This window comes from Medicago sativa, chromosome 5 (assembly GCF_051527215.1).
Source record: "Medicago sativa cultivar Bolivia chromosome 5, Bolivia_mono, whole genome shotgun sequence".
In the NCBI taxonomy this organism is placed as follows: Eukaryota; Viridiplantae; Streptophyta; class Magnoliopsida; order Fabales; family Fabaceae; genus Medicago; species Medicago sativa.
The window spans coordinates 42533534-42559187 of NC_140753.1; the positions used below are offsets into that span (position 1 = coordinate 42533534).

The 25654-nt window shown below is 34.8% G+C and overlaps 2 protein-coding genes, 1 long non-coding RNA gene and 2 other non-coding genes across 5 annotated transcripts; 1 reads left to right on the forward strand and 4 right to left on the reverse strand.

Annotated features, from left to right (window-relative positions):
* Positions 1-2326: 2326 nt before the first annotated feature.
* Positions 2327-15199, reverse strand: LOC146922225 (uncharacterized). The gene is made up of 5 exons (XM_085711496.1): positions 14658-15199; positions 14286-14462; positions 3952-4100; positions 2970-3567; positions 2327-2855 (listed from the first exon to the last, which is right to left on the reverse strand). The coding sequence occupies exons 1-5, from the start codon at positions 15197-15199 to the stop codon at positions 2327-2329; spliced, it is 1995 nt and encodes a 664-aa protein (XP_085567622.1).
* LOC146922226 (small nucleolar RNA R71) lies at positions 9074-9180 on the reverse strand. Its single transcript, XR_015012988.1, has one exon. It is a non-coding gene; the product is annotated as a small nucleolar RNA R71 (small nucleolar RNA).
* A 962-nt stretch (positions 15200-16161) lies between the features above and the next one.
* Positions 16162-17020, reverse strand: LOC146922227 (uncharacterized). Its single transcript, XM_085711497.1, has 2 exons — positions 16847-17020; positions 16162-16401 (listed from the first exon to the last, which is right to left on the reverse strand). Exons 1-2 carry the CDS (start codon positions 17018-17020, stop codon positions 16162-16164), a joined length of 414 nt encoding a protein of 137 aa, XP_085567623.1.
* Positions 16553-16659, forward strand: LOC146922228 (small nucleolar RNA R71). The gene has a single exon (XR_015013004.1). It is a non-coding gene; the product is annotated as a small nucleolar RNA R71 (small nucleolar RNA).
* Positions 17021-22241: 5221 nt separating the features above from the next.
* Positions 22242-24264, reverse strand: LOC146922229 (uncharacterized). The gene is made up of 2 exons (XR_015010837.1): positions 24112-24264; positions 22242-23819 (listed from the first exon to the last, which is right to left on the reverse strand). It is a non-coding gene; the product is annotated as an uncharacterized LOC146922229 (long non-coding RNA).
* Positions 24265-25654: the final 1390 nt, after the last annotated feature.

The following is a 25654-nucleotide window of genomic DNA, read 5'->3' on the forward strand; positions in this document are numbered from 1 at the left end:
AAGAGAGTATTGTTGCGACAGGGAGTTGTTCAATTCAATTAACTTTTATGAGTGATTAGAGAAAAGTTCAGTTGTAAAGTTTGGATTTTTAGGGATTAAAATTAACAATTAATAAAAAGCGCTTTGGGATTATTTGTTCATCTAAATAACAAGCCCTTCACAAACAAACCCTAAACTAGAATTTTATATTGGATTTACATTCTAAAGACAAGTTTCTCTTAAGCCTATCACATCTCCTTTTGGTTTCAGTAAGTGTGTTCCTCTAGCAACCACGCCTATTCTCATGGTTGATTGCCTATGGAATCCTTGAAGAACAAAACTTTATCTGTCTCAAGGTTTGCTAGACTATTCTCATGTTTGGCAATCCTTGTCTAATTTCACTTGTTCCAATATCAAAATTCCACTTTCGCTTTATGAATTGATATATGAGATGAAGAATTATGAAATACTAACCCTCCACTTTCGTTTCATGAGTTTGATATTTGTTAATTCATTATAATAACGGTGAAATTAGATTAGAAAGTAGATTTATGTAAAATTAGGGTTCAAGGCTTGGTTTGATTAGGGTTATGTCATTTAGACTTACCCAACAATCCCAAGACAAGAAGAGTCTACTCACTCATGTTCATCGTAGACATAGAAGAGGAGAAGAAGAAGAAGAACATAAAATAATAAAAAGAAGAACTTTTATTAAGAGAAAACAAATGTCACTATTGAATTCCAAGAACAAAAGATGATTTGTTATGATAGCTAGTTACTCTATTTATAATCTATATTGACTTAAGCCCTAAGCAATACATCACTAGAATGTCTTTGAAACCGCAGGTTTTTAGGTCAGAAATAAACTAATAGGTAGCTTGTCTTTGAAGCAGAAGCAGCAATAGAGTGTCCTGGGAGGTGGCACGGCCGTGTGGCTGGTGGCACGGGCCGTGCCAAGCTTCTGACTTGGGGAAAACATATTTTTGTCTTCAATCTTCGTATTTTTTACCCGAATCAGCTCCAAATCCTCTTTCTTTTGCTCCAAGACTCAATCTTTCAATTATTTGTTCCTGAAATTAAATAACTTGCAATTGAAGTAAAATTGTTCTAAAAAGGAAATAATATTAAATAAAACGGAATCAAATCTAAATAAAACGGACTCAAATATTATATTAAAAATGCTAATTATTGACACATTAAACTCCCCCACACTTGAATCTTTGCTTGTCCTCAAGCAAAAGGCATAAACATAGCAGCAATAAAAAGATTAACATATGACAATTCAAATAAAAACTTATGTCTCCTCTAAGGCTTTATTTCAAGTGTACACTAATCAAAACATTAAGTATTCCTTGTAAACATATTCAACCTAACAACATGTCTCAAGTGAGTGTGTGTGTGTGTATGTGTGTGTATAGTCTAACCCTTTTCTTGCTCCTGTATAAGACAAATATTAAAAGGAACATGTTCTAACCCTAACACTAAAGTAACCGAGAAAAGTCCTTTCTTCATTTCATATAATAGAGGTGGGAATTATATGATCATTAGATCATTTGACATTTTAAGAAGGAATCACAGAAGCTATATTTGATTGTCAAGGAAAACACCACCTTCACGTGGGAAGTCAGCGAGGAGGTATCCTTTCCCCCCAGATCCAATGATGTCTCCTCTAAAGATATATTTGTTCTCAACCCTCTTGATAATCAACCAATTTTAGGCACTTGATCATTTTAATGTCTTAGTGACCATTTTGGAAGAGAAAACAAAAAATTATGTCATAATTTACAATAACAACAAGCTGCTTAACATGCCTTTCACAATAAAACATAACAAAAGAATTAAAGTTCAAGGGAGTTTGGAAACACTACGACACAAGACACTTTATTTGGCTCCCCCCACACTTAGGAGAAGCATTGTCCTCAATGATTCAAAAAGAAAAGATAGAAACAGCAATAAATAATAGGAGAGAGGGGTGCGGAAAGCTCACAATTTGGCGAATGAAGAGAAAAACTGGCTTTTCAGCCAAAACCTATGCGCACGGCCGTGCCTCTACAGACACGGGCCGTGCCTCTACAGACACGGGCCGTGCCTCTACAGGCACGGGCCGTGCCACTCTTCTGTCGTTTTGATGACTTATTGGTGCATGATACAGGCACGGGCCGTGCCACTCTTCTGGCAATTGGCTCCTAATAATTTTTTTTTCTTTTCTCGAATCGTAAGTGGACAATTACCTACAAAACAATACAAAACGAAACAAAAGCAATAAAAATTGTGGGTTGCCTCCCACCAAGCGCTCTTTTATTGTCACTAGCTTGACGAAAACGGAGTGAAGTGTTTTTCAAGGGGGTCATTTAAGAGCCCAGACGAATTTTTCCTCAACGGCTTCACCTGCATTGTAAATCTTTAGCCTTTGGCCATCAACTTTGAACGGTCCAGTTTTTTCAGAGAAAATTTCAATAGCTCCATAAGGATAGACCTTGCGGACTTTAAACGGACTGGACCACCTTGATCTTAGCTTACCTGGGAAGAGCCTTAACCTAGAGTTAAAGAGCAGCACGAGATCAACGCTCTTAAAGTATTTTTTTAGAATATGCTTGTCATGCCATTTTTTAGTTCTTTCTTTGTAAATGCGGGCATTTTCATAAGCATCCATTCTAAGTTCCTCTAACTCGCTTAATTGAAGTTTTCTTTTTTCACCGGATAATTTCGGGTCCAAGTTGAGGTTTCTAATTGCCCAATAAGCCTTGTGCTTGAGCTCAACAGGAAGGTGACAAGACTTCCCATAAATTAGTTTAAATGGAGTCATTCCAATGGGGGTCTTGTATGCCGTCCGATAAGCCCAAAGAGCGTCATCGAGCTTAGTTGACCAATCTTTTCTAGAAATGGAAACAGTTTTTTCAAGAATTTATTTGATTTGTCTATTTGAGACCTCAACTTGGCCACTAGTTTGTGGATGATAGGGTGTCGCAATTTTGTGTCTCACTCCAAACTTTTGTAGAAGTTTTTCAAAATATTTAGAAATGAAGTGAGATCCTCCATCGCTTATCACAACCATTGGCACCCCAAAACTTGGAAAAATAACTTTCTTAAACAATTTTATAACAACTTGTGCATCATTGGTAGGGAAGGCAATGGCCTCAACCCATTTGGACACATAATCAACCGCAACTAATATGTAATGGTTTTCGAAAGAAGAAGGAAATGACCCCATGAAATCAATACCCCAAACATCAAGAATTTCTACTTCAAGTATGTTGTTCAAGGGCATCTCATTTCTTTTAGTAATATTACATGTGCGTTGACATTGGTCACACTTAGAAACAAAAAGATGCACATCTTTAAAGAGCGATGGCCACCAGAAACCAGATTGAAGAATTTTGAAAGAACTCTTTTGAGTACTGGTGTGGCCACCATAGGGAGAAGAGTGACAATGGTTCAGAATATCACTTACCTCATTTTCAGGGATGCACCTTCTGAAGATTCCATTTGATCCCCTTTTGAAGAGGTAAGGCTCATCCCAATAGTAGTGCTTGAGATCATGAAAGAACTTCTTCTTTTGATGGTAGTTCAAGTCAGGGGGTAGTACTCCTGCTGCAAGAAGTTAACAAAATCTGCATACCACGGTGCGTTATTTTGTGCCAATGGGAAGAGTTAATCATCCGGGAAGGAGTCATGTAATGGTAACTCATCCTCATTGATTTCCCTAAGACGGGACAAGTGATCAGCTACAACATTTTCAATACCTTTTTTATCTTTAATTCAAGATCAAATTCTTGGAGGAGTAAAATCCACCGGATCAATCTCGGTTTGACATCTTTTTTGTTGAACAAATATTTTATTGTCGAGTGATCCGTGTAAACAATGATTTTTTATCCTACCAAGTATTGTCTAAATTTGTCAATGGCATAAACTACCCTAACAATTCTTTTTCTGTTGTGGCATAATTTACCTGTGCCCCATCAAGGGTCTTACTTGCATAGTATATCGCATGCATCTTCTTATCATTCCTTCGACCTAACACCGCCCCAACCGCATAGTCACCTGCATCGCACATTATTTCAAAAGGAAAGTTCCAATCCGGTGGTTGTATGATCGGGGCAGTGACCAAAGCTTCCTTCACCCTGCAAAATGCCTTTAGGCATGAATCATTAAAGACAAAATCCGCATCCATAAGGAGCAGGCTTTGTAACGCCCTCCTTTTTATTTAATTATTTTTATTAAGTTAGAGTCTATTTATGTGATTTATTTAAATATGTGAGGTGTTGGTATTTTATTAAGTGGCATTATTCTATTATTTATAAGAATATGAGAATCATTAGAGTAAGTAGATTTGGAGGTAGTTTTGAGATTAAATGTCTTTTTATGATTTAGTCGATTTATTTTGATGAGTGGTATTTTGTTATGTTATATGTTGTTATTTGTTAGAGGTATATTTGTTATTTGGTGTAGAAATATATTTGTTATTTGTTAGAGATATATTTGTTATTTGGTGTAGAAATATATTTGTTATTTGTTAGAGATATATTTGTTATTTGGTGTAGAAATATATTTGTTATTTGTGAGAGATATATTTAATTTAGAAATAAATAAGATTATGAGGAATAGAGTAGTTTTGAGGTGTAAGAGAAATAAGAAGGTGTTATAAATAGAGAAGTTAGGTTTTTAGAAAAAGTTTTACGTTAAACCGCTTTTTGGAAAAGAGGAGAACAAGAGAGAGGAGAAGAGAAGAGAATAGGAGAGGAGAACTCAGAGAGAGAACCCTAGGAACGAAGAACGCTGTTTTTGATTTCAGAAAAACAATATAAGGTAAAGGTGAGACTATCTTTCACTAATATTAAGTATGTAGATCATTAGATTGCATCTAACGTGTTTTAGGATGAGTTTTGTAAGATTATGAGAATTAGGGTTTGAGTGAGAATTGATGATTAGGTGATGAAAAACCGTTGAATTGATGTAAGAGAGGAGTCTCTATTCACCATAAGGGTTGTATGATCATATGGGTAGTAAGGGATTTGTGTCTTTCTTCCTTGTTTTCATAATCTTTTATTGAATTCATGTTAAATTCGTGCTCTATTTGATGTTATGATTTTCGGTATATCTTTATCTATGAATCCATGATGTTGATGCGTTAAATTTGTGGTTTAATTGGCTATGTTATGTTGTTTATTTTAGTTTATTTTCGATGGCTGTTATGTTTTTATTTTATTTTATTCATCCATGCCTTTAATTTATTGCATGATTGTTATCGATGCTTATTGCTCTATAGTTACCTATATATCATTGTGTTTCTTTTTTTTAAATCGGCCACTTAATGTATCGATGGCCACCTGATTCATGTTAATCTATTTATTAAAGCCTATTTTTAATTATAGTATCATGTTCATCCTCATGTAAATCGGTGTCAGATTGCTTTTCTCATCTTGTTGTTTTTGTTTGAGTTTGTTTTGTGCTTAAGTGGATTCCCATGTTGTGTCCCTATAACTATAACTATAGATTGTTTCTATATTTTTGATGAACAGTTTTATCATTGCCAAACTCCATGAATTTAAAAATAGTTTTTTTCTTATTCTTTGAATCAAGATGTAACGAAAATTTGGTTTTGAAAAATAGAGTCTTTTTATTTAAGTACTTACTTATTTGGCTATATAGTGTATATGTCGGATATCTCATTTAGTATATGACTTATATTTAGAAATATATATTTTATGTTAATTATTTGACTAAGTGTAATTTATGAGTTACCTGAAGATGTATGATTTAAAGATGTGTTATATAAAGATGTGCTATTTGAAGTTGTGTGATTTAAAGATGTGTTATATAAAGATGTGATATATATATGAGTTGTTATATGTTGCACTTGTTGCTGTTGCTGTTGTTGACCATTAATGTTATAAAGTTGTAAGTGTCGGTCTAAGTTGTAAAGTCGTAAGAAGTTGTCCAAATTATTGGAATCATATAAGTTGTTCAAGAAGTTCAAGTTGTAAGATGTTAAGATGTCGAGTCGAAATTGTTAAGATGTTGAGTCCATGCATACTCATTCAAGTTGAGGGCTTGATGCCCTGGAGCTTTTGCTCAACCACGACGATGGAGCTTTTGCTCAACCAGAGACGAGGGCTCATGCCCTAGGAGCTTTTGCTCAATAGCGACGAGGGCTTAAGCCCTAAGAGTATATTTATGCTCATAAGCGACGAGGGCTTATGCCCTAGATTGGTACCACATGCATTTGCATTTTCATGATGATTCAAGATGGTTTAAGACGTTAAGAGTTGCATAGTCGAGTCTAGATGCCTTGTCAAGTCAAGTTGTTAAGTTGTGATGTTTTAACGAATTACCTTGTGATGCCTTTTAGTAAGATGATATGTGACGATGATTGTGACTGCTATATGATGATATATTGCTAAGATGAAATGATGATGTCTATGTATTTGATTATAATTGTTAAATTATAAGATGTTTATATTGATAAATGTAATTTATGATTTATAAGCTTAATATTATTGTTTGAAAAATCTCACCCCTTCTGCTTGAAAATGTTGCTCTTCGTATGGGTAACTTGCAGGTAATCAAGATTAGCTGCGGTCGTGGGTGACTATCTCTCACTATGTCCTTAGGTGCTCTGATACATAACGGGATGGGGATTTTAATACTATTTTCTGTTCCTTTACGTATTGCTTTAGAAGTTTAAGAATTATTTTTGAACTAAGATTTATGAGACTTTTATGATGAGGCCTGCGTGCCAAAGACTATTTTAGATGATGAATAATTCCGCTGCAAAGTATTAGTTGATTGTTGATTGAATTTTGAAGGATAAATATTAATTTATTAAATTTATGATTTTTAAGAAATGTGACATTCCGTTTTGTGATGAAAAACTCTGATAATTGTTATAAAATTTTTACGTTGGGAAAACGGGGTGTTACAGGCTTTAGTTTAGTGATCAATGAAAAAACATGCATGACCTAGGAAACTTCTTACTTCTTTGACCGAGGTAGGGGGTTTGCATTTTTTCAATAATTTTAATTTTTGCTTTGTCTACCTCTATTCCTCGCTCGAAGACCAAGTCTCTTAAGACAATCCCTTCTCTTACCATGAAGTGACACTTTTCCCAATTCAAGACTAAGTTCACCTGTTCACATCTTTCTAAAACTTTTTCTAGGTTATCCAAACAATCATCAAAACTGGATCCATGCACAGAAAAATCATCCATAAAAACTTCCATTATATTTTCAACGAAATTAGAAAAAATAGACATCATACATCTTTGAAAAGTAGCGGGAGCATTACAAAGTGATGAGTCATTAATTAGTCTATTTTATTGCATTATTTAGTTTAATTTTACTTAAGATTTTATTTTATTTTATTGCATTTTATTTCCTTTTTGAATATTTTACTTTAAATTGCTTTTTATTATATTTTAGGAACGAATATATGGTGGAAGGTGTCTTGGAGCAAAAGAAAGAGGACTGGAGCAAATACAGTGTGAAAATACGAAGATACGGGACAAAAATATATTCCCACATAGTCAGAAGCTTGGCACGGCCCGTGCCAACATGTGGCACGGCCGTGCCACCTCCCAGAAGCCTCTTTTGCTGCTTTTCTTCGAGCCCAAGTTACTATGTTGTAGTTTTACTACTTTGCCCTTGTAGTTGCTTAGATTTTAAGTCAATTGTAAAGCTATAAATAGAGTAGCACTCCATCATAAACATTCATCTTTTGTTCTTGGAATAAAAGTTCACTTTTATATTATTGTTCTTTTACTTTATTGCTTACTCTCTTCTTCCCCCATGTCTACAATGAACGTTAGTGAGTAGACTCTTCTTTGTCTTGGGATTGTTGGAAAAGTCTAATGACATAATCCTAACGAACCAAGCTTAAACCCTAATTTCTATGTAACCCTAATTTCTAATCTAGATTCACCGTCTTAACGTGGATTAACAATTATCAAACTGTGGAAGCGAAAGCGGAGGGTTTGATAATCGTTAATCCATCATCCCAAACATCAATTCATAAAGCGAGAGCGGAGTCTTGATGTTGGAACAAGTGAATCTAGACAATAATTGCAAAACAGTGAAATAGTCTTTGCAATTATTGAGACAAAAAGTAGTTTCAATCCTCTATGCATCTTCTAGTAATCAAGTCAGCGAAATAGGCTTGGTTACTAGAAGTAAACTCTCACCGGACTTTCATCGGAAAGGTGAGGTGCTAAGGGAAACCGGTCTTTAGAAATTAAGGTGTAAATCATGGAATTAGAAGTTTAAATCTTGTCTAGTGAAAGATTTGTTATTATGACAAACCGATAATCCCAAGGCTCTTTTATATTATTGTTATTTACTTTCAGCAATTAAACCCCCTTTTTATAAACTTTTCTCTCTTCTAATCATTCTCTAAAAGTTAATTGAATTCACAACTCCCTAGCGGAACGATACTCTTCTTACTACTATTACTTCGATAGGCCGTGCACTTGCGGTTTGGCTCTATCAAGTTTTTGGCGCCGTTGCCGGGGAGTTGTTGTAATTTGATTAACTTTTTAATAGTGATTAGAAAAAAAAATCTTTTTCCTTATTTTATTTCTTTTTATATTTCTTTAAAAAAAAAATCTTTTGCTTTATTTTATTTTATTTTATATTTGTATTTCTTTCCAAAAAAAATATATATATTTTCCTTTAATTTATCTTATTTTATTTCTTTTTCTATTTCTTCTTTTGCCTTTAACTTCTTGGGAATATAATAACGATATGGCTAAGGAACGCTCTCTCAAAGAGTATGCAATCCCATCTTCAAATGAGTCATATGATGCTATTGTGTACCCAACGGTTGAGGACAATTTTGAAATAGAACCTGCACTTGTTCACTTAGTGCAGCAAAATCAATTTTTCGGATCACCCACTGAGGATCCGAATTTTCATATTTCAACCTTTTTAAGACTCAGTGGAACCTTGAATGCAAACCAAGAGGCCGTAAGGCTGCACCTCTTTCCTTTCTCCTTAGGGGGTAGAGCTAGTGCTTGGTTTCGTTCATTGGAAATCGGTTCTATCTTTTCATGGCAACAAATGAAGTTTTTCTTGCCCGATTCTTTCCCTATTCTAAAACCGTCCAATTAAGGATTCAAATCACACAATTCACTCAAAAAGATGGAGAATCTCTTTAGGATGCGTGGGAACGTTTCAAAGAAATGCTTAGACTTTGTCCCCATCATGGTTTAAAGAATTGGCTTATTATTCATATTTTTTATAATGGTCTTTTGTATACCACAAAAATTTATGTTGATGCAGCTGCAGGTGGAGCTTTAATGAACAAGAATTACACAGAAGCATACGCCTTGATTGAAGACATGGCTCAAAATCATTACAAGTGGACCAACGAGAGAGCCATCACTAATTCTTCACCCTCCAAAAAGGAGGCAGGTATGTATGAAGTTTCTAACTATGATCACCTAGCCGTTAAGATTGATGCATTAACCCAAAAATTTGAAAACAAAAATGTTAGTGTCATCTCTTCTTCTTCTTCTTCTGCATCTCCTTCTTCTGAAATTTGTGGTGTATTTGGCCATATTGGCATCGATTGCAAACTAGGTAGTGTTGTTAGAAGTCCTGAGCAAGTAAACTATGCTCAATATAATCAAGGGTTTAGAAACAACCAAATTTTTTTTCAAACCCCTCAAAATCTTTTTGGACGACAAACAACACCACCCAGTTATGCAAATAACCAAAGAGTCCCTCAAAAATCTAGCTTGGAAATCTTTTTAGAAAATTTTATTATAAATCAATCCGAGCAGCTCCAAAAGCTTCAAAATCAAACTGAATTTTTGAGTGACTCTCTTGCCAAACTTACTTCAAAAGAAGACTTCATTTCTACTCACCACAAATTGCTAGAGACTCAAATCTCTCAAGTAGCCCAACAAGCGGCTGCTTCCTCTCCTACCTCCAAAGTCCTTCTAAGCCATATTGAAACCAAACCCAAAGACCATTTAAGTGATGTTATTCTTATGGGTGGTAAACAATTAGAGGACCCAGTTGTGAAAGTTAAGAACAATGAAGGAGAAATAGGGAGTGATGAGCCTCAAGGTGGGAAAGTCATGGGAGAGAATGATAAGTCATTTGTTTCACCATCACAAGAGCCAGAAATTCCATTAACACAAGGGTTTGATGAGTCCAAGTTAGATGAGCAGTTTATGAATTTTATTGAAATACTTCCAAACAAATTGCCACCTAAACTTAAGAATCTAGGAAGCTTTTCCCTACCTTGTGTCATAGGATCTGAAACCATTGAGAAAGTCATGTGTGATTTGGGAGAGAATGTTTGTTTGATGTCATTGTCCCTTTCTGAGAGATTGGGTATAGGATAGATAAACCACCTTCTAACCGTCAAGCTAGTGACTCTAAACAAGCGCTTCGTGGGAGGCAACCCATGAATTTTATTGCTTTTATTTTTGTTTTGTGTTATTTTAAATTGTTTTGTAGGTATTTGTCCAAATATGATGCAAAAAAGTGAAAGAAAGTTGAAGCCGTTGACCAGAAACAAAAAAAAAAAATTGAAAAAAAAAAAATTTGTTTTCTTACCAGAAGCTTGGCACGGCCCGTGCCAACCTTTCAGCAAAAAAAAAATTTGAAAAAAAAAATAAAATTTTTTTTTTCTATTTTTTTTTTCTATTTTTTTTTTTCCTTATTCAAAATACCATCTTTCATCCTTTCTCCATAACTCTCTAAACCTCACTTAAACCCAAATATCATCACTAAACCAACCCTTTTCACCCAAAACAAACCAAAAATCAAAACTAAGGTCAATGGCATCCAAGAGGAAAGGTAAGGAGATTGAAGACTCCGGAAGTGGTGCAAGAAGCAATCAACAGCCCGCAATCATAGGATCAAATTCAAGGATCCCGAGCAAAGGAATAGGTATAAATCTCTAATCTCTAGAACTATCTCTCCTTACAGGTACCTTGATGTTAATGATATGGATAGACTAGAAATAGATGAATATGTGATTAAGCTGTTGAATAACACAACCCTGTGCTTAGGTACCTTCAAAGGGTTATGGCTTGCACCGTATAGAGTAGGAAAGAGGTAGGGAATGAGGAGAGTTGTTTATGTTGTGGGCTATGCTTTATAACCATCATAATAAAATTTGCTATTATTTGCTAGATTATCTTGTTTCAATTGGTAAAAAGAAACCGGATGATAAGTGTGATATAATGGTAGGTGGAATCATCACTTTTCTTGCTAGTTTGGGGTGAGTGTGAATCAAGGGATCAAGAGGGTAGAGGGGAACTATTATCTAGACTTATATACTCTCACTACTTTGTCCTTACTTAGAACCCATGACCCTACTCACAATTACCAATATGAATGAAAAATTAGAGCTTATTGTTTGATTATTCTATCTAATCCGGACTTAACTAGTCTGGAGGAGGTGGAAAATTTGCTTTATGTTGGTACTAACCCACAGGTACATAATGATGGTGATGATGATGGTAATGAAGAGGAGGTAGGTGCAAACTTGCACCATGAACAAGAAGCCGGTGGAAGCTATAATGATGAACGGCGGGCATGGATGCAAACCAAAGTTCAAAAAAAAAAAAAGCACCGATCATCAAAGATAAGGTGTTGAAAGGAACAATGTCCAAAGGAGCAATAGAATAAATGAAGAAAACAATCAAATGCTCTGAAACATGATGCAACACCTTCACCTCCAAAGTCCAATATGGACCTCAATAAAATTGTGAGCTTTCTTCTTCCTCTACTCTTCTTTCTTCTTCTACTTCTTCTTCTTCTTCTTCTTCTTCTTCTTCTTCTTCTTCTTCTTCTTCTTCTTCTTCTTCTTCTTCTTCTTCTTCTTCTTCTTCTTCTTCTTCTTCTTCTTCTTCTTCTTCTTCTTCTTCTTCTTCTTCCTCTTCTTCTCTTTTAATTTCTTTTTCTTTTGAATCATTGAGGACAATGCTTCACCTAAGTGTGGGGGGGGCCTACTAAAGTGTCTAGAGTCGTAGTGTTAATAAACTCCCTTAAACCTTATTCTTTTGTTTTGTTTTTATAGCAAGAGGCATGATTAGTAGCTTGTTTTTAATGTAAAATATGGCATAAATTTTTTGTTTTGTCTCTTCTTTAAAGGTTGTTTCTTGTACATGAAAGTGGTTTCTTGTGTTTCTTGTGTTCTTGTTATACCCACATCTTGTTTTATTGTGAAAAATCTCCAATGAGAAAAGCACCCAGTTGCAATCTTTGAGTAAATGTATGAATAGGTATTTTAAGGAGCATGTTCTATCTTTAGTGTTAACTTAGACCCTTTAAAGTCTTCAGAGTAAAAGTAGTATAAGTTTGTGTGGGAAAATAATCAATGTTCTTAATTGTTATATGCTTAATTGTTAAAGTTATAATGGGGCGGGAGAATGGCACCAACATGTGGGGGAAAGGACAATCCCTAACTTCCTAATTGTGGTGGTGACTCCCTAATTTGAACTTAAAGTGAAACAAATTCATCAATGCTAGGGGGAAAGGACAATTACATCCAAAAAGACTTCCTACGCGGAGATGAAATAAATAAAATTTTGCAGCACTGCTTAGGGTGATTTTGAATCTAGGGGGAAAGGACAATTACATCCGAGAAGACTTCCTACGAGGATAGATAGCCCCTAAGCATCTGCAGCCCCTTGTGCTTAATTGTTAATCTAATCTAATTTTAACTTAAATTCCCATCACTCTTATATGAAATGAAGAAAGGACTTTTCTCGGTTACTTTAGCATTAAGGATAGAATCTGTCCCTCATAATATATGTCTTATACAGGAGCAAGAAAAGGGTTGGACTGCACACACACACTCACTTGAGACTTGATGTTGGGAAGAATAGGTTCATGAGAAGTATTTGAAATTGTAATTAGGGTACTTGAAGCAAAACCTTTCTTTTGAGACATATTGCCATGCTGCTATGTATGTTGCCTTTTGCTTGAGGACAAGCAAAGATTCAAGTGTGGGGGAGTTTGATGAGTCATTAATTAGTCTATTTTATTGCATTATTTAGTTTAGTTTTATTTAAGATTTTATTTTATTTTATTGCATTTTATTTCCTTTTTGAATATTTTACTTTAAATTGCTTTTTATTATATTTTAGGAACGAATATATGGTGGAAGGTGTCTTGGAGCAAAAGAAAGGACTGGAGCAAATACAGTGCGAAAATACGAAGATACGGGACAAAAATATATTCCCACATAGTCAGAAGCTTGGCACGGCCCGTGCCAACATGTGGCACGGCCGTGCCACCTCCCAGAAGCCTCTTTTGCTGCTTTTCTTCGAGCCCAAGTTACTCTGTTGTAGTTTTACTACTTTGCCCTTGTAGTTGCTTAGATTTTAAGTCAATTGTAAAGCTATAAATAGAGTAGCACTCCATCATAAACATTCATCTTTTGTTCTTGGAATAAAAGTTCACTTTTATATTATTGTTCTTTTACTTTATTGCTTTCTCTCTTCTTCCCCCATGTCTACAATGAACGTTAGTGAGTAGACTCTTCTTTGTCTTGGGATTGTTGGAAAAGTCTAATGACATAATCCTAACGAACCAAGCTTAAACCCTAATTTCTATGTAACCCTAATTTCTAATCTAGATTCACCGTCTTAACGTGGATTAACAATTATCAAACTGTGGAAGCGAAAGCGGAGGGTTTGATAATCGTTAATCCATCATCCCAAACATCAATTCATAAAGCGAGAGCGGAGTCTTGATGTTGGAACAAGTGAATCTAGACAATAATTGCAAAACAGTGAAATAATCTTTGCAATTATTGAGACAAAGAGTAGTTTCAATCCTCTATGCATCTTCTAGTAATCAAGTCAGCGAAATAGGCTTGGTTACTAGAAGTAAACTCTCACCGGACTTTCATCGGAAAGGTGAGGGGCTAAGGGAAACCGGTCTTTAGAAATTAAGGTGTAAATCATGGAATTAGAAGTTTAAATCTTGTCTAGTGAAAGATTTGTTATTATGACAAACCGATAATCCCAAGGCTCTTTTATATTATTGTTATTTACTTTCAGCAATTAAACCCCCTTTTTATAAACTTTTCTCTCTTCTAATCATTCTCTAAAAGTTAATTGAATTCACAACTCCCTAGCGGAACGATACTCTTCTTACTACTATTACTTCGATAGGCCGTGCACTTGCGGTTTGGCTCTATCACAAAGACCAAAAGGCATTCTTCTATAGGCAAAAGTGCCAAAAGGGCATGTAAAAGTCATTTTCTCTTGGTCATTAGGGTGAATGGGTATTTCAAAAAATCCAGAATAACCGTCCAAGTAACAAAAATGTGAATGCTTAGCTAACCTTTCTAGCATTTGATCTATAAAAGGGAGTGGGAAGTGATCCTTACGGGTTGCCTTGTTAAGCTTCCTATAATCAATGCACATTCTCCACCCCGTGACAGTTGTAGTGGCAATGGATTCATTTTTATCATTTTTAATAACTGTAAGACCACCCTTTTTAGGTGCTACTTGAATCAGACTAACCCATTTAGAATCAAAAATTGGATAAATAACACCTGCATCTATGAGTTTTAAAACTTCTTTTTTCACAACTTCTTTCATGTTAGGATTTAATCTTCTTTAATGTTCGATGTAGGGTTTATAGTCATCTTCAAGTAGTATCATATGCATGCATAATGAGGGGTTTATTCCTTTAATGTCTTCGATGGTATACCTTATAGCTTTAGGATATTTCTTGAGGACATTAAGTAATTTTTTAGTTTCACCCTTATTTAGGCTTGCATTAACAATAACAGGGTAAGTAGAGTTAGGGCCCAAGAATTCATACCTCAGATTTGGTGGGAGTGGTTTAAGCTCCACTTTTGGTGCCTCTCTTGGAGGAGGGATAACTTCTTCTTCCCTCAACTCTTCTATACCCGAGCCTTCTATAGGAGGGCTTCCATCTAGCAGCTCTTCATAGGCTTGGGCATCTCCTTCTAGCCTTGTACCTGCATTGTTCATCAAACACATTTCCAGGCCATCGTGTGTAGGTGATGCAAAAGAGCATTCTTTCACACAATGGTCGATTATATCTATCATGCAATAGGAGTCCTTAATGGAAGGGCTCTTCATGAGGTTAGCAAGTTCAAATTCAACAGTTTCTTTACCAACATTAAATGCCAATTTGCCATTCTTAACATCAATTATAGCCTCTGCAGTAGCAAGGAAAGGTCTTCCCAAAAGAATCGATACTTGGCTGTCTTCCTCTATTTCCATCACAACAAAATCGGCGGGGATATAAATTTCTCCTACTTTGACCGGGACATCTTCTACAATTCCAACTGGGTACTTAACAGAACGGTCTACTAATTGTAGGGTCATTCTTGTTGACTTAAGTTTCCCTATGCCCATTCTCTCATAAAGGGATAATGACATTAAACTGACACTGGCTCCTAAGTCACACATTGCTTTCTTTACTATTTCGGACCCTATAACACAAGGTATGGAAAAGCTCCCTGGATCTTTAAGCTTGGGTGGCAATTTGTTTTGAATGATGGCATTACACTCTTCTGTAAGGTTAACTATCTCATCTTCCTCAATCTTCCTTTTTTTGAAAGGATTTCTTTTCAAAATTTAGCATAAGTAGGCATTTGAGTCAGAACTTTTGTGAAAGGCACATCAATGTAGAGTTTATTCATCATTTCATTAAATTTCTTAAATTGTTCATCTAGCTTAGACTTAGCAAACCTTTCTAGGAAGGGAACCTTAGGCTTATAAGGGACAGGTGTAATTGGCTTTTCGCTCGCTACCCTAGTTTCCTCTCCTTGTGGCTCACTACTTTCTTTCTTAGTCTCACTTGGTTTGGCTTTTCCTATAGGGTCCTCTAGTTGCCTACCATTCCTAAGTGTAACCGCATTCATTTTGTTAGATTGGCTAACTTTTTGGGCCACTTGGGAAATTTGTCTCTCTAAGATTTTGCTGTGAGAAATAATAAAATCTACCTTCGATGTAAGTTTGGCAAGAGAGTCGTTTAAAATTCTAGTTTGATTTTCAAGCTCTTGGAGTTGTTTGGAATGATTAAAAAAATAAGTTTCCATTAAAAGTTCCAAACTAGACTTTTGAGCGACTCTTTTGATGTTTCCAAAACTGGACGATGCCGCTTGTCCTAAGGGATTTTGAGGATTTTTACAAAAGTTTTGTGTTTGCCTCATCCCTTGGTTGTTTTGAAAAAAAATTATTTATTCAACACTCTCAGCAGCACTACCTAATTGGCATTCAATGCTTGTATGGCCAAATATACCACAAGCTCGACAAGGAGGTAAAATTGAGGTTGGTGTGATAGCACTAACATTCATTTTGTCAAATTTTTCAGAGAGTGCATCTACCCTAGCAGACAGATGATCAAGGGGAGAGATTTCATTCATACTTGCCTTTTGTTTAGAGGGTGAAGAAACGGTGTTGGTTTTCTCCTTGGTCCACTAATAATGATTTTGAGCCATATCTTCAATCAAGGCATAAGCTGTTGTGAAATTCTTGTTCATTAAAGCTCCTCCTGCAACTGCATCAACAGTCATTTTTGTGGTATATGATAAGCCATTATAAAAAGTGTGCATTACAAGCCACTTCTCTAGACCATGGTGGGGACAAAGTCTAAGCATTTCCTTGAAACGCTCCAACGCATCATAAAAGGATTCCCCATTTTTTTGAGTGAATTGGTAGAGTCTTGCCCTTAGTTGGGCGGTTTTAGAAGGGGAAAGAACCTGGCGAGGAATGCTCGCCTCATTTGGTCCCATGAAGTGATGGAACCAACTTCTAATGAATTGAACCAAGCACTATCTCTATCTTTTAAGGAAAAGGGAAAAAGGTGCAGCCTTACAGCCTCTTGGTTTTTATATGTCACACTGAGTCTAAAAAAATTGAAACATGCGAATTTGGATCTTCAGTGGGTGATTCAGAAAATTGGTTTTGCTGCTCTAAGTTAAGGAGTGCAGGTTTAATTTCAAAATTATTTCCCTCAACCGTTGGGTACACGATAATAGCACGTGGCTCTTCCGTAGAAGGGACTGTGTACTCTTTGAGAGTGTGTTCCTCAGCCATGTCGATATTATCTTATGCCTCCCAAGAAGTTAACAGTAAAGGAGAAAAGAAGAAAAAGAAAAGTAAAAAAGAAAAATCTAACCACTACTAAAAAGTTAATCAAATTAGTTAACTCCCCGGCAGCTGCGCCAAAAACTTGATGAGATAAATCCGCAAGTGCACGGTTTATCGAAGTAGTAAAAAGAGAGTATCGTTCCGACAGGGAGTTGTTCAATTCAATTAACTTTTATGGGTGATTAGAGAAAATTCAAGTGTAAAGTTTGGATTTTTGGGGATTAGAATTAACAATTAATAAAAAACGCCTTGGGATTATTAGTTCATCTAAATAACAAGCCCTTCACAAACAAACCCTAAACAAGAATTTTATATTGAATTTTCTTTCTAAAGACAAGTTTCTCTTAAGCCTATCACATCGGCTTTCAGTTTCAGTGAGTATGTTCCTCTAGCAACCACGCCTATTCTCATGGTTGATTGCCTTTGGAATCTTTGACGAACGAAACTTTATTTGTCTCAAGGTTTGCTAGACTATTCTCATGTTTCGCAATCCTTGTCTAATTTCACTTGTTCTAATATCAAAACTCCAGTTTCGCTTTATGAATTGATATTTAAGATGGTGAATTAACAAATACTAACCCTCCTCTTTCGCTTCATGAGTTTGATATTTGTTAATTCATTATAATAACGGTGATATTAGATTAGAAAGTAGATTTATATAAAATTAGGGTTCAAGGCTTGGTTTGATTAGGGTTATGTCATTTAGACTTACCCAACAATCCCAAGACAAGAAGAAACTACTCACTCATGTTTATCGTAGACATAGAAGAGGAGAAGAAGAAGAACATAAAATAATAAAAAGAAGAACTTTTATTAAGAGAAAACAATTGTCACTATTGAATTCCAAGAACAAAAGATGATTTGTTATGATAGCTAGCTACTCTATTTATAGTCTATATTGACTTAAGCCCTAAACAATACATCACTAGAATGTTCCACAAGAAACCACGGGCTTTTAGGTCAGAATAAACTAATAGGTAGCTTGTCTTTGAAGCAGAAGCAACAAAAGAGTGTCATGGGAGGTGGCACGGCCGTCTGGCTGGTGGCACGGGCCGTGCCAAGCTTCTGACTTGGGGAAAACGTATTTTTGTCTTCAATCTTTGTATTTTTGACCGGAATCAGCTCCAAATCCTCTTTCTTTTGCTCCAAGACTCAATCTTTCAATTATTTGTTCCTGAAATTAAATAACTTGAAATTGAAGTAAAATACTTCTAAAAAGGAAATAATATTAAATAAAACGGAATCAAATATAAATAAAACGGACTCAAATATTATATTAAAAACGCTAATTATTAACTCATCAATGCTTTTTCAGTAAGGAACATGCAAGTTCATGCTCCAGAGCATGAGTTGGATGCGAAGAAAGCTAAGATCTGGCAATCCCAGTTAATCATTCTTTACTCTATTTCTGGTACCACTTACGCCTTTTTAGGGCAAATCCCATATTATAATTTAAATCTCAAAGAGGTCGAAAAAACATTCCCTGGTTATGAGAATCGAACACCAAGGATTTTTTCGACTAAACCACATAATATGTCCTTTATGAATCAAAGGATCTTTAGGTCAACCCCTTCATCTCTTCACACTTTGACCTATTTAAAATGGATAAAGAAGGTCGAAGCTAAGAAAGCTCAGGTTTGGAAAAAAATTAGGTATTTTTAACCTTATCCAGCTCTCTAAGATTGAGTTAGATTATGATGAACACTTGATGTTGGCTGCTATGCATTTTTGGGAAGGTTCCACTAACACCATGCAACTCAAATGTGGCATGCTAATCCCCACCTTATTTGACAAAGCTACCATCACTGGACTCCCACCAACTGGTGAAGCTTGTGATTCAAACTTAGAGAGTGAGACACAATTTGACTTTGGCACAGCTACTTATGGTGGATACATGAATGAACATCAAGGACACCACTAAAGTTTCTGATGAAGACCATATTGCTTTTCTTACTTTTTGGCTTTGCCATTATGCCTTCTACTCAAGTTCCCTTCAGATAGCTACGAAATTTGCAGTCATGACCACTCAAATTCACGAAGGTCATACATTCAACCTTAGCAAATTGCTTATGGGAAATCCGTATGAAGCTATAAGTACTGGATGTCAAACCAAGAGAACTCTCGTTGAAGGGAAAACTCTTGTTCTTTCTGGCCCTTGGTGGTTATTTCAATTGTGGTTAGTTGCCACTTTTGAAAAACAACTGAAGTTTTATACCCCTCTAGTCCATGACGAAGAGATTAATGGTCGAAGAGTAGAAGGAGTTAGGTTAACTTATCTCAAAAGGAGATTAACTAATTCCTCGACTGTCGAACTTTTTTCATAGTATTTCGATGTTTTCTCCAACTGTGATACCGTCAACCCAACAATGGCTCCATTTTTGAATCTAAAAATAGGTCCTAAGTGGTTGCAAAGGGAATTTCCAGCATAATACCCTAAGTTTTTGAAGAGCAACATCGAAGTATGGAAGGCGTATTTAACCCCAACTCTAGTACCCATAAAGACCACTACTGGCAAGATTGGTTATAGGTTGATAGGCTACTACCCACATTTGGTAGCAAGATAATTTGGATTGAGCCAACTTCAACCAGCTTACATAACCACATTTTCTAAGACAATCTACACTGGTTTCGACTAGATGTCAAAGAGTCAATATAATTAACATCTTCGTTCTTTTTCTAGTCGAACTCAAACCTTTGTATCTGCCTCCTTCCAAGCTTCACATGAATGCACTGAGAGCTTCTCCCTGTGGTGGCATACATATTATTTTTCCAATCTCGTCGAAGAGGCAACATTTCGCACCAACTTGATCAATGCTTTTCCTTCTTTGCAGAGTAAGCCAAAGAAAAGTAAAGGTATGCATGTCAAAGAAATTCAAGCTTTCGACAAATTTTTTAAAGTTGGGTATAACCCATTAAATGTAAAAAAAAAAAAAAAACTGTGAAGGAAGCTGCACTAGTTTTATAACTAAAATTACTTGACAAAGTTCTAAAATTAACAATTCCTTCTTATATAGATAATGCACAAGACAAATATAAAATTGTTTTAGCATTTCACTGTATAAAATTTCCAACATTACCTAGTGCAGACTTCGCTTTATCTTTCGAACCAGGCTCTCCATCTTGGTTCCATTTTGGTTATAAAGATATTCAAAATGCTTTGAAACTAGAAAAATAAAGGGTGACTTGGAGTAAATTTGGCTTGCACAATAATTCAAAAAATCTACATTATGGATTTCACCAAGTTCGCGTCAAAAGCCTGGATAATGATCTTCCAGCAGGTAATATTTATAAGAGTATTACATTTTAACTTCCTCTTAATCATATATCTCCTTGTTTAACATATCTCTTTCATTGATCCTACAGCCTTACCTCGACGTAAAACTCAAACTAGCACAACAGCATAAGAAAAGACAACAGAAAACTCAGAACCAGCATCAAAGGTTCATAAGAAACAAGTAAGTTTCATTACCTTTTCCTACGAAAACATTTAACTATAACTGAACAATTTATCATCTTCTCTTTCAGAGTCGAAAAAGAGGAAGAACTTCCAACACTGAAACTCCCTCTAAGAAATCCAAAAGCACACGTAAGGAGCATGAATTTCACATGAAATAGTAGCACGAATTTTATCATTTCCACAATTTCACATGAAGTTTATCATACCCACAATTTCACGTGAAATAAGAGCACGAATTTTATCATTCAAAATCAATAAAAGTCACAATTATCACAAAAGCACTTAAACCCATAAGTGAAATTAGGAGCTTACCTCTAGTTCTTCAAGATTCCAAACCCTAGCTTCAATTTTTCTCCTAGCTTCCAATCCCAAGCTTTCTCTCTCTAGCTCCTCCTTTCTCCTCTAGATCCCTTTTCTCTCTCTAACTCTATCTCAAAATGTTTTGTAGAAATGAGTGAATGAATGTAATGACCTAATTTTCTCGAAAAACTAGTGTTTATATAGTCACTACACAAATGGGCTTAATCTCCAGTTGTCTTAATGGGCTCAATATTCATACCAACTAATTCACCAAGTTACTACACACTTAAACCATCAAAATAACGACTAATTATCATCTCTAAATAATTACCTCAACTCACTAGTAACTTTGTATAAATAATTAGCCCCACTTCAAATACTAAAAATAACCTTCTAATTAAAATGACTAATTTACCCTTGCTCACCAAATGACCAAAATACCCCTGAATTTAAAATAACTAAAATACCCTTCTTAAGCCAAAATCCACTAATCCCGAATAAAATACACAAAGAGACAATTAATCATATACAAAAACATATAAACACACATAATAAGTAATTAAAATAATTCTAGCGAAAAACGGGCTATTACAGGACTTATCATCAATGTTTGATCATTGCATTGAAAGTACCGCTTGCAGTTAATTTTTTACAATCCAAAGATTGAGAATTAATGGTGCGCTTGGTATCTTGTTAAGGTCGTTTATTTACAAATAGAGATGCACGTTTCTATACTATTTTGCTGACATGTGTGATAATGTTGTGCGAGTGTAAACTTATTTATATATTTAAGAGCTTACATTCACACAAATATAATGGTAAACATATGACAATTATAAGAATTTATTATTTATCAAAGTAAATTGTCATTGTTTGATCATTGTTGCAAAATACCACTAGCAATTGATATTATTGTTGAAAGACTTAATATTGATGGTGCACTATGTATTTTGGCGAGTGCTTTTGCTACTCTTGTTTTCTTTAAGTTAATATAGTTTAATGTATCTGTCAATTTGAGTTAAATTTTTAACTCATAAAAGCTTGAACTTTTAGGAATTAAAGAATAATGTTAATGTTGTTTTTGGATTTAGACCTTAGATAAGGATGGTGAAACTCACATTCTCTCACAAATTCAGCACCTGATGTGAAAATAGAGTTTGACAAATGTATACACCAAATCTCATAGGTCACGTGTGATCATAAAGCTAAAATGTCATATATATTAGATGTGTTGTGTAAGATGACAAATTTTTTGTCATATTTTCCTTACTTGAACTAACGTTAAAGACAAGCTTGAGATGCTCCAACGTCTCGGTGAAACCTTATTAACCATCCTAACTCATTTATATTAATAATCTCTCACCGTTGAGAATTACAGAGAAATTTAAACTTAAATACATAAACATCAAGTACACACAAGAATAAGCAATCTTTTATTATTTATCTATTTTTCTCATAAATACACAGGTGTTTGCGGATCAACCAGATACCGCGTGGTACTCGTAAAACCAATTATCCACAATGCATCATAAATCAAAAGACTCAAAAGATAAGACCGCAAAAGACACATTGCCTTGCCATGCGATAATGGCATCTACATCGCCTGCTGCATTAGGAGTAGAAAGAAACACTTTGTCTTCTACCTTGTACTCCTCTTCACAAGAAACTAAAAACATAGATAAAACACAAGACAAGAAAATATGGAAGCTAAAATTTACGTACAAGTTTAACAGAGGGGATGGGTTGTAAAACAGTAAACATATACATGAAACACACAACTAGTCATACAAACGTACCATCCTTTGATGGATATCTCTCATCCTGAAGTATATCTCACATATCTAACTTAACTATCTATATCCATTATATAGACTTAGCTATCTATATCCATCATATAGACCTACCTATCTATCTCTCAAAGTCTATCCCCAAACATAACATATGTGTTCTTATGCATTCTAAACTATATGCTGACTTAGGCCTTCAGACGCTGTCAAGGATACTCATCCCAATTTCGGAGATCAAATATCACGAGACCACTTCCCACAAACATACTCCCAATTTCAGAGAGCTACGCCACCTGACTTCACATGGAGTCCAAGTGTTATAAGTCGATCAACCCTATAAAATATCGGTTCCCAACTATAGTCTAACCAAGCTCTTCGGGTCTCGACCGTAGTCTAACCAAGCTCTTCGGGTCCCGACTATAGTCTAACCAAGCGCGCAATAAAAATCCTCGTCAATAAAAATCCTCGTCAGGATTCAGGCAACTGATCAACCTCGTGTGCCCATACACGCGGCAGTGGACTTATACATTCCTCAATGCAAATCTATATGCACTCTCAATCATGGCAACTTAAACTCTAAGGACTATTTCACCTATCAGAATCCATCATATCAACCATTTTGGTCATCACATATTCTAGTCACCTAAATTGAGTGTCAGTTACCATCAATGACATCAAAGTATCTTGATCATTCTTTCCTCACATAAACCTTACTTCTACCCAGTAAGGTACAATGAATAGAGTATGGTTGACTTCCCAGGTAAGAGAGGCAGACCATGGCATAGTCCACGAAGTCTTTCCTAGCTAGAACCCAACCAAATACAACTACTCAAGGTATTTCACTTCCCTTAGGAATCTTACACTTAATATCTAATGTTGTTCTTATCTCTCACTTCAAAGAGTACTAAATCCTTTCCTTAGACTAACAATCTCAATCAATCAAACACATTTCAACAAATAGACAACTAAAATAATATCCAAATAAACAATCAATACAATCTAGATAATCATAAATAAATCCTATAAATAATTCATGTAGGGCTTAGGTCACCCTACACACATATATAAAACTATTTTACGCTAACTGTCCCAACGTGTACGGAATCTTGCCCCACCTTTGTTGTTGGTAAAATCCTTAGTTGTTGATCTTTATGTTTTGCCTGAGACGGCACCTCCGCCGATAATCCTGCTTAAACCGTAACTACCGATACTTCGCCAGAGTTCCAAATATAAAATTTAGATTAACCTTAGGGCATTATAACCGTTATAATAATGACTAAAAATAGTTTTAAGGGTTTATAAACATCTTTCAAATAAAGACTTAGCAGAGCCCTTAGTAACGGTATAAAATCTTTAGTTAAAACTAAAACCATAATTCAACGTATTTATTATATAATAAAATCTTTAACAAGTAAATGAGTTAATTTGAGCATACCCCCGACATCATAATAATATTAAATTTACAAGATAATTGAGACATTATAACAGCATACCGGTTAACTTTGAAGACTGCTCAAACATAGCCTCAATGTTGGATATGCCTTAATAGCTTTAGTAGTATATCTACTAAATATTGGCTCTAAAAGCTACAAACAGACCCCGCCAGAACCTTAATTTAAAACTAAAAACACTATAAAGAGTATGTAAGCGTGTATTTGAAATGTGGAATGAATGAAAATGGCAATGGTGAAGGGTATATTTATACTAGTTTGAAGGGCATAAAAATATATTAAATTCTAAGCTTCCTTTACCACCTATAATCTTGCCACGTTCATTGGACAGCAAGTTTACCACAAGCAGGAGGTGTTTCTTCCTAATGCATGTAAGTGAACCTCATTAGTAACTTTTAATTAGTGCATGCCACTTTTTGTTCTACTAGAATAATGTAGTAAAATCATGGTCTTCTAGGATAATATATGAAGACATATAATATATATCTAATTATATTTTTGTTCACAATCTTTCTATGTTCATACGGCTATATATAATAATTATTAGTTCAAGTAGCTAGCTTTTACTTATATGACAAATGAATAACTACATTGCTTTTTTTTTTTTTTAAGGAAATAACTACATTGCTTTGTTATAGATAAAATTAACTAGAAAGTAGCCATAGAAAATATTATCCTACATAGACCAATTTTCAACGTTAAAGGATAATGCAATGTTAACACATGCACATTTTTCATTAGTATTATTACTAGAGTATGTTTCTTTTAAGATGAAACTAATATAATGTCAAATATAAGAAGAAACCAAGATTATCCAATTATATAAGAGAATAATAACTTTAAATGCTAACATGTATCATTTATATATCGTTATATTATTTACAGCAGTGCTATATATCCTTAATAAATTACTAATTTGATTAAGGCTTATCAATACTAACTTATTTTAAATATGTACAGTTTGATCAAATTAAGACGTTGATCGAAAAATATAATATCAATAGTTTGAGTAAATATTTCTTCTAGTAAAATAATTATCCATACTAGAGATAAAATGATAATTGTTCTTAAAAACAAATATCTCTTTTTAAATACTTTCAATGTTCAAATGAAAAACTTGTCAATATAAAAAAAAATACTAAGGATTATCAAAACTATCGAATTATCAAGAAAATTGTAGTTTAGTGAAATCTATCAAGTTACGAAAAACAGGACGTTACAAAGCTCTCATTGGAGAGTGATTATTTCATTAAGATTATTAGGCAAAGAAATTTTTTGGAGCACATTATGTAAATATTTAATCTTGCTGAGACTAAAATTTCTACTATCAGGTGAATTGTTCGAAAATTCAGTAATTTCGACCATCATATGACTTGTTCGAAAATTCACCATTTAGTATTCTCTTTGCACAATTAAATTTATAACTGTTAAAGTTAGAAATGATCATTTGAGGGATCAATTCATAAAGTGTGCAAATAAAGAGAAGCTAAGAGAAAATAAAACAGTGTTCATTCGAAAAATACCTCAAAAGATAATGGCAAATAAAGAAAGGTAGTCTTGATTGACTTATGTCCAATGATGTCGA